Source organism: Halyomorpha halys, unplaced genomic scaffold (genome assembly GCF_000696795.3).
Source record: "Halyomorpha halys isolate HHAL.00 unplaced genomic scaffold, Hhal_1.1 Scaffold94.1, whole genome shotgun sequence".
Taxonomy (NCBI): Eukaryota; Metazoa; Arthropoda; class Insecta; order Hemiptera; family Pentatomidae; genus Halyomorpha; species Halyomorpha halys.
The window spans coordinates 1,262,254-1,272,107 of record NW_027114465.1 but is presented as its reverse complement, the minus strand read 5'-3'; the positions used below and the strand labels follow the sequence as shown (position 1 = coordinate 1,272,107).

Sequence of the window (9,854 nt, the reverse complement as noted above, 5' to 3'; positions counted from 1 at the left end):
TCGTCAGGGCTGTTCTGACGGCAGTCAAAAAACAAAATGAAAATGATAACTAACAGCCCTGACGAAGCCCTGCAACGTGGGGCGAAACGTTGGCTCAATATAATAGTATAATTATCTACTATTTGAGTTTTTTTTTACCGCACCCGGACCATACTCCATTCATCTATACACACGGTCAATCAATAATCTTCCAGTAAAGAACATTTAATTATATTTTGATTTACCAAGTGAAATTAATATCCTTAGAGCCGTATTTGAGAAAATTAAAAAAAAAAGTTTGTAATCGATTCTATAAAGTGGCACTTATGGTTGATCAATTCTAACAAAAACAATTTGCTGTAGCATACCAGGCATATATATGCCCTAATTATGTAATATCAGTTTGCAATATTTTTCATTTCTGAGCTAGAATTTTCACACTACGATTTGGACTTAGGGATACATCTTAAAACGAGTATACATGCAAAATACAATTAACAAATAAGACGAGTAAAATCGAATTCTAAAATATTGTAAGGTATATAAAAATGTTCACAATACTTCTCCTTACTATATATTGTGGATCAAGGTAAGTGAAAATACAATACTAAAAAAAAAGTAAGCTACTTATAGAATAAAATCGTTTGAGAGTTCTGTATACTTTTATAAGTGGTTAAAAAAAAAAAGATTACTTAAAAACAAAAATGGACAACTTAAAAATCACATACGTAAATGGAATTAACATTATTTAAAATACGTAAATAAGTAATTTTTCATCATTATTAAATTTAAATCACCTTTGTTTAATTTAATTTAATACTGCCTTTGTTAATGTTTCGATAATAATAGTAAGCAATTATGCGTTGAGCCCTGTTTGAAGAAGGGGAGATAAATTGGGCCCTCAATCCTTTACGGGCGCAGGTTGTCAACTATATTTCCTGACTTCAAGGGGCCACGTCTAAATATATGTGCAGTTTAGGCATTTTACTAGCAATAACTATTAACGTCTCGTATATTAGAATGGAAATAGTCCGTTGGAATCACATTAAAAGGTTTAGGGAAAGTTTTGAAAATAAATGTTACGCTGGACTAGGAGGCGCCATGTTTATTTTCCTCTCCTACACATAATTTTTATGAATAATTCTTCCATAACTTGTTCGTTATGAATGGAGGATTCGACGAAGGGTGAGTTTGACAATTTTCAGAAGGGTCTATTTAGTACTTCAGCTGGTCTGGAAAATTGTTTTTGGATGAATAGCTCACTATACTAGTATATTTTTTAGAACATAAGTTTCTGATTGCATTTAAACTGATTAGTATTAATGACTATTCCGGTAAAATTAATTCATTAAAAAAAATTCGACAATATTCAATTGGTTTGTTGGTTCTTCTTGAAAGGAGTGAAACTCATTGGTCTTCTAGGCATATACTTACTTGGTTTTTTATAATTACAGAGATTGTGAAACTTATTAAGCTAAACCTATGTACGCAAACACACATACGAATACACACACAGATACATAAATATTAAAAAACATCCAGCATATTTGTGCACCTTCAATGGAACCCTTAGGATCAGATTAGCTGAAATTTGTTATATAGGGTGTTTTTAGGCTGAAAAAAAAAACAACATAAAAATTCATCCTAATTTCATTTAAAATTTCACCTGTTAAAAAAAAAAATTCACAGCTTTTAAGGTTTTCTCATCAGCTCCTTCAAATTGTGTTTTCGTATCTTTTCATCTATTTTCAGAACAAAATGTGACTTCTGCGAATGAAACTATGTTACGTACGCTGTTTTTTATCTACTAACTAGCTAATAATTATACACAATATAATACCATAATTCTAATTGCATTGGTACGATCGAACAACATCGTTTGAAAGCATGCTGCGCATCCATATAGGAATAGGAACGACTCAAATTTCTATCGCCGGACATTTAAATCATTTGACGCATAACAACCCAACAGTTCGAGAACAGATGCAAAAAACGACATTATCTGATGAAACCTTTGATAAAATTTTTTTCAATCTTTATTGCATTACTAATAAAGAACTGAGGGTCTACTAGTTATGCTACCTAAAAATATGGCGGATGTTTCAAAACGTTACAAAATTTAATTTTTCATTCGGAACTCCATATCATTAAATCCAGCAACAACAACTAGAAAACCTAATATAACATAGTTTACAGTAGAGTATTTTTTTTAAAATATGAACCCTAATGGAGCTATTTATGTTCAATAATTACCAAGATACAGTTTTTTAAAATAATGAAATAACGAAAAATCAGTAGTTAATAAGTCAGTAAGTGATATATTACAGAAACTTATAGCCTCCATTTATTATTGAAATGAGGTGAACCAAAACCGAAAGTTACTATCTCTTGCTTGAGTGAGGGAATTAAGATAAATTTGCTTTGATTACTAATACTAATAAAAATTTTATAAAATCGTAAAATTATTTAATCAATATTGAATATTTTTTTTAATTTTTCTAGAAGACCGTAGCGATTCAGAAAGGAAGAAGCGGCCACGTACGGCGTTCACAGCAGCGCAGATCCGGGCCCTGGAGGCCGAGTTCGAAGCCAACAAGTACCTCTCCGTGTCCAAGAGGAGCGAGCTCTCCAGGTCCCTCAAGCTCACAGAGACGCAAGTACGCCATTATTATTATCATCTTTATTGTATTATTATCTTTAAATTCACAAACTTTTCCACGGTTCACCGAAGTGGTCTAATTGCCTTGTAAGAAACGTATTAGTTTACATACATTTTTATAAGACATATAGACATACATAAATTGTAGAAAAATAAGGAAATAAAAAGCAAATATATAAATATAAAGTAAAACAAAATTAATAAAATATACAAATAAAGTGACTATAAACAATTAATTTACAGATAATATAAATCAACATCGAAAATACAGTAAAATCTCGGTAATCCGAACTAATTGTAGCAGGGGAGTGGGGGGGGGGGAGGGGTTCAGGTTACTGAAAAGTTCGGATTAAAAAAAATATTAGATTAGAGAAACGTCTGTCTCTTTCTATTTATCTTTCGTCAGGTGCTATGAGTCTTCTAATGTCGCTTGTCACTAGCCGTATTTAGGGCGGCTACAACTTTTACTTTTACATCCTGAGTAATTCTAAGTGACGATTTGATATCTTAAAGTTATACGACTGTTCATTTATAAGTGAAAAATGTATAAATTAAAATAAAAAATACTCTTTGTGTGAATGTATTTAAAACGTGATTAAAAATGAGTTCACTAAATATATTTGTATCATAAATATTTCTACTCTAATGAAATTGGTTTTACAGAATCAAATGATTAATACAGTAGATATTATATATTTCTAATACCGACAAAATATATTATGAACATTTTCATAGGAATTAGATAACCCCATATAGAAAATGTGTAAACATTTCCACGGTGATTAAAATATCTTGGCTATAAATTGGGAAGTCAAAAATGCCCTTTAAACATGTGCATTTTTATTTTAAAACAAAAAATGTAACTTTTTTTCTACACCAGTTCAGATAACTGTTCGAATTACCGAGATTACACTGTAATTAAAATTGGCAGTCATTAGGCCAAAAATAATGTAACTTTCTAAACTAAAGGTGTAAGTTCTTCTTTGTACTTTCAGGACAAAATGTGCCGAGGCACAGGCCAGGACAGACCATCTATGATCGTTTGTCTTATTAACTTAGCCCTACCAGGTTCAAGCAGTCAAAACTTTATTTTCTTATGGATTACAATCTCCTACGCTATCTAAAAGAAGTAGACAAGGTCTGTTCCATCGAGGACAGAGACCGGAGAAGCTAAATATAGAAGGCACCGAAGGGGAAATATATCAAGCTAGTTGGTAGGATAATTGGCCTAGGGTGTTGCTACTGATTAGTGTGCTCTTGGCGCCGTCCTCTTCCTCTCTTCGCCACCTATCCTGTCTTCTGCCCTCTCATCCCGACTATTGATATTTCAATGGATTCTGAATTTGATTAAAAATTCTGGTGAGATAAGCCGTTCTGAATGAATAATAAAATGCAAAATGAACATTCTCGAGTAATTAAAATCCTCCTCATAATCCGAAGTATTAAAATTTATATGATTAATTATGAGAGATAGTTGACCGTGGATGATGAACGAGGAGAAGATGGTTGGGGGTGCGGTCAATGATAAACAAAAATAAGTAGGATTAACCTATTTTTAATGTACTAACGTTTCGGCTAGAGATTCTAGCCTTCTTCAGGGCTAAAAACAGAACAAGATAAAAACCACAGTTAGTATGGAAAAATAAAAAAGAAAGTATAAACAGAATAATTTTACACATAAAATGAATAATTTTACAAAATAGAATTAATAAAATGAAGTGATGAGAGAAGCGGGAAATAAAATGTATATATAGGTAATTGAAAAAGTGGGTAAAATAACATAATTAAGGAAATGAAATAAAAATGAAGTTATATAATGCAAAGAAGTATGAACATATTAGTTATTATTAATTTAAAAATTTAAATATGAAAAGAAAATGAAAATTGAGGAAGAAAATATATGTAACAATAATAGATGATAAAGAGGCAAAATATAAGAAAAGTATACCAAGAAATGAATAGAAAAAAAAAATCTGAAAAAACCAATAATAATATAGTGAATAAAACTTATAATGCGGGTAAGGAAAATGGATAAAAGTGGAGAAAATAAGGGGTAAGAGTAAAATAAAGAAAGGGGAAAGAAAACAAAAAAAGAATAAAAACGAACCTGTTCCCTGGAAAATCAAACGCCTGGATACTGCGCTAATGACGGCCAAACTCAGAATTAAAAAAGCCGTAACAACAATGACTAAGTGTTTTTTTATAAAGAAAACGTTACGAGAGGGTGAAAATAAAAAGTAGAAAAATTTAGAGGAAGAAAGCGTGTGAGAGGGTGATGACAAATGGTTATAGGAAGAGTTAAAAATATATACGAACCAACGAATTACCGAATAACGAAGTACCGGAAGATGACTGTGTACAAATACAATTTATATGGTTTTGTACCCTACAAGGAGTGGTGTGGCTCATCAGGAAAGGCACTGGACTACAAACTTATGAACTTAGGCTTGACATTCGAAGAGTTTCCTCCGAAAAGGTTATAACTAACATTTCTTCAACTTTTCAAGTACAAGAAGTAACGTCTTCCCTTTGGCCAAATTGAAATATTTTAGGTTTTGATGCACAAAGTATGAAGGCCGTTATTTGGGACTGATTAATTTCTATTTAAATCAAAATATGGACCTTTTTTGACCTCCAGATAAAGATGTTGGGCTTTCGATTGCAATGTAAAAAGGTTCAACTGGTATTTCCGTAGATATGACCTTTTTACACTTAATTCCGCACCATGTATTTAGAACCTTTATATACTAAATTTTAATTTATTTTGGTTTATCATATTAATGTTTGTCATTAATCATTTAAAATATACTAAATTACAATAATATTTGTTTATTATCCATTAAAATAAAAGAGGTTTAAAAAATAACGTTTGAAGAAGTAATTTTTAAAACACTTTAATTAAGGTAAATAAGGACATCTAAAAATAAAATTGGAAGGTTAAATAACACAATTTATTAAAACATAATTTTTACATACAGCCGATAATATTACTGGTATTTTACGGCACAAATATGTTTTTCTTTTAATTGTTTTTTCACATTACCCGGTTCTATTTTTATATTAGGCATTTGTGTGTCCTTCCTTCCTTTAAATATCTATATTTTTTCATGAACGGATCGGAGCTCTCGCTCTATCTTAAGTATAAACAATTTTTTCAATAGTAAAATTGTCCTTTCTATTTTTATCCATAGGTCTATATTTTGTCTTGGATTAAAATGCTTTATAATGTACACTACTTTAATCTATCTCACCATGGTTTTTTTTTTTCATACAGGCTATAAAAAAAAAATTATGTCCTGAAAATAAACTGTGTCTGTCTGAAGTCAAAATTGTGTTCGGGCTTGATTGATCGAACCGTTAATCATTCTATCAAGAAAAAAAAAGTTATGTATTTTATTTAGAATTGGACGTTCCAAAGATAATACTCTAGAATGTGGTTACTTTCCTTACCGAGGTCGTCCTTTAGACTTTCCTTAAGCTATTAGAGTTATTGACATTAACTTCAGGCTACGGAACAATCCATTATGGAATATCTCAAACACAAAAATTAAAAAAAAAAAATTTGTCAGATGGGCCAATGTTCAAGGAAAGCAGTAATATGTTATAGGCAGACGTTTTATTTAATTATTGAATGTATATATTGTTCTTCTATACATACAGATAATTTAATACATCAAACAAATTGAGTTAGTTGACTTTATATTTTAATAATATAATATTATATTTTAATAATAAAAAAAATTTAAGCGTGCTCTAGCAAATGGATTCAATAATTTTTAAACATGTAATAAACTTTCTATTTTATGATTATAAACCAAAAATGGCTAGATATAATTACAGAAATTAAGAAACATGTGGAAGATGTTGAATGAGGAGGCAACTGATTGGTCATAAGTTGCAACCAACCGAATTAGGTTTGACTTTAATTGCCCACCGTTTGAGACTTAACGCACTACATCTTGACGTTTACTGCTTCCAGCCACTTCTTAATGAACCTTTGGAATCGTCAACTCTAACTGTCTAGACCATCGTTAAAATTCATCTTTCAGAACACTACCGAGGATGTAATTGGTAATAATAATTTTAATTTCGAAGGGAATAATTTAAATCAAAATATTACGATTAATTTTATGATGAATTTCCAATGAGAACTTTCGGTATTCGGAACAACTTCTGAATACTTACAAATTACTCACGCAGGAATAAACATGTCGCGACCTCAGAACGAAAAGTTCCTAACACAGCATAAAATATACATTAGATTTGCAGTAATGATGGCGCATCTATAAAAAAAAAAGTTTTGAATTGGACGTATTCCAATAATAGTGTCGTCAACTGGTAGGAATATAGGGTTATCACAAAGTAAAAATAAGACAAATTTTTTTAAATACTTTTCCTCTAAGGTCCTTTATGATGATATTGCAGTTCTAATTACATAAATACTGTTAATAAATGAAACGTTAATAATTAGCTAATCACTAGGCGTGCTTTCCCGCCTATCGCCTTTATATATCTGGTTCATATGGGGCGATAGTTCGCTATTTAAACGTTTTTAAAATTTCTACAGCTTTATCTTTTCATCAATTGTAAGATTTTATTTATAGTATTTTGGGGATTATGTATACCCGCACTTTTAGGCAAAATTTCCTTGTTTAAGTCAATGTTAGTTACGTTGAGGTTTGTTATAGGATAAACTGAGGTTCGTCTTTAGTAGTATTAAACTGTTGTATTATGCGAAATTCTGTATAAGTATTAATTTAAAGGAAAATCAAATTTGTTATATCTTCACCCAACATTTTATTCTCTATAATAAAAAGTGTATTTCAGTAGTTTATAATTATTTTTGCAGAAAATAACTCAGTTGCTTTGAGGAAAAATAATTTCCTCATATAGTTGTTGAGAACATATACAGTACATATAGTTGTCCAGCACGTGTACAAAGAATACATTAACCAACGAAACTCAAAAAAATTGTCTTGTTCACTTTACCGCAATTTAGAATTGCCCAACATTAATTTATCGCTCTCTAGTCAACAAAAAATGTGGCCTACTTATAAATGCATATAAAAATAAATAAAATATACCTTTTCTGCTGTATGAATATAAAATGTATATTCACATAACACAACAGATTAACACTACTGAAGACGAAGGTCCTTTTTTTAAAATATTATATTACCTATGTATATTAGTTTAAATAAAAATTAAACAATACTCCATTGTTCTGATCAATATTTTTAAACATTTTTAATAAAAATTCATAAAGTTTTTCGACATTGACTAAATACTTTTTAACTAATGATTTTAACATATGTAAAATTTTGAGTAAAATTAAAAAGGGAATTTCGCTTGGGAGAATATTTTAAAAACTCTTTTCTACGTAGTGGCCTTGCATATTTTTTCTAAAACTTAAAATTGATGTAGTTTAAAGTTGTTGACAAATTGGGAATCCAGCTTTCATAAGAATATAAAATCATTTACTCAAATTAGCTCCCCATAGCTCTTCAATTATGGACAAAATATTAGGTTTTTAATCAGAGTAGTTTAGTTTTTGATGTACGTTTGCATAAATGTAGATAGTATTAGCATGTTAAATTTAACAAGGTTAGATTAATAATAATAAAGCTTTTTAAGTTTTATTATTTTCATTCATTAGTATTATAAATTAAACAATAAAGTTGATTATTGTAGGATTTGGATGTTTTATACAAATTTTAGGTTTTTATGCAAGATTTTGCACGTTTTTCGGTGTTTTACTGCAGAAGCATCCGGTCTCTAGTTATTAGAAATATATAAGAGATTGAACGCGTACTATCGTACCAGAAGTGTTTGTAGACGATTCCAAAATGCCATGACGATTTTCATTGGTAAGATATTTAGGGAAACACAGTTTTTTTTTAATTAATTTTTTCACTATTTGTACTAAATGAACCTGTTAGCCGATACGATAGCTACACCAGAGACACTTATACCGCAGCTGATGAAGCTAAATAGACGACCCAGAGACAGTTAATGAAGCGAGGCCTGGCCGCTGCTAACAAGGAGGCCGAATCAACAGAAGCTGTGCTAGCGATAAATCAGACTGCTAGCTCCCAGATGTCACGTTATTGCTCTCTGGCGCCTACCTTTCTCGCCTTTCCAATCTGCGGAAGCTAGGGACTTGTTCCTCGTCTAGCTTCTTGTCTCCCGTTCTCCCAGGTCCAGGTGTAGCCAACTCTTTTTCCCTGTCTCTAGGAAATCATAGATCATACCGTAGGAGTTTCAAAATGCCAGAGAGTTGCCTATTAAGGATAGGCAAGGAGTTAAGATAATACCATATATCCTATATTACAACTGAAGCTGAAATTACATATTTATGCCTGATTTGATGGATGTAACAGTAAAAATAAACAATCCTCAGGAAATCATTCGTAATATTTTTATATTTAATTTATATTGGTTATTGCCACATCCAGAGACCCTTAACTATGAATTTTTATAGTAACACTAAAAATATTTTATGTTCATAATTTTTACCTTCTCTCAATAGTATTTAATTTTTTTTTCTTCTAAAATTGCAATCATATTAATAACTTCAACAGGAGTCTACCAATCTATACAAACCGTGGGACATAAGTTGGGTGATGAAGTGAAAGTTGTGGGTATCATGCACCCCATCAGGTCTTTACTGTTTGCTGCAATAAACTATATTATTAGTAATATAGTAATATTATAATTATATTTGATACCCTATACCTAGGTTGAGTTATCTAGGCCGTAAAGAGCAAGAGGCAAAGTGGAAAATCCAACAGCTAAATAACTGTATATATTTATATTAAATAATGATTATATATATTTAATTATTTAATATAAATATATATAGTTAATTAGCTGTTGGATTTTCCACTTTGGCGCTTGCTCTTTAGGGCCTAGATAACTCAACCACATAGTGTAGAGCAGTAGCCAACCTATAGGAGTCTGCAGACCATTAAGCTGGAAATTGAACCAAGTTCAGATCATTCCCACTCCCAACTTGGAGTTTCCCTTAGAAAATATTTGAAAAATTAGATGGTCATGTATATTAATAATAATATTACTATATTACTAATAATATAATTTATTGCAGCAAACAGTAAAGACCTGATGAGGTGTTTTTAGTTTGTTTGAATTAGAATAAATTTAATTGAAAAAGGTGGAAGAGGAAAAAACGTGAAAACCAGAGCAATGTTTGAAAGTT

General features: G+C 30.7%; 2 protein-coding genes across 3 annotated transcripts in view; one reads left to right on the top strand and one right to left on the bottom strand.

Annotated features, from left to right (window-relative positions):
- Positions 1-9,854, bottom strand: part of LOC106677329 (cyclin-dependent kinase 2-interacting protein) — a 57,621-nt gene that overhangs the window by 37,253 nt on the left and 10,514 nt on the right. The window lies entirely within an intron of this gene.
- The window catches only part of LOC106677330 (homeobox protein HMX1), a 44,106-nt gene that overhangs the window by 31,610 nt on the left and 2,642 nt on the right, over positions 1-9,854 (top strand). Inside the window, exon 3 of the mRNA XM_014415184.2 lies at positions 2,482-2,636. Within this exon, the coding sequence (XP_014270670.1) occupies positions 2,482-2,636 (155 nt within the window). The remainder of the gene's footprint in view (positions 1-2,481; positions 2,637-9,854) is intronic.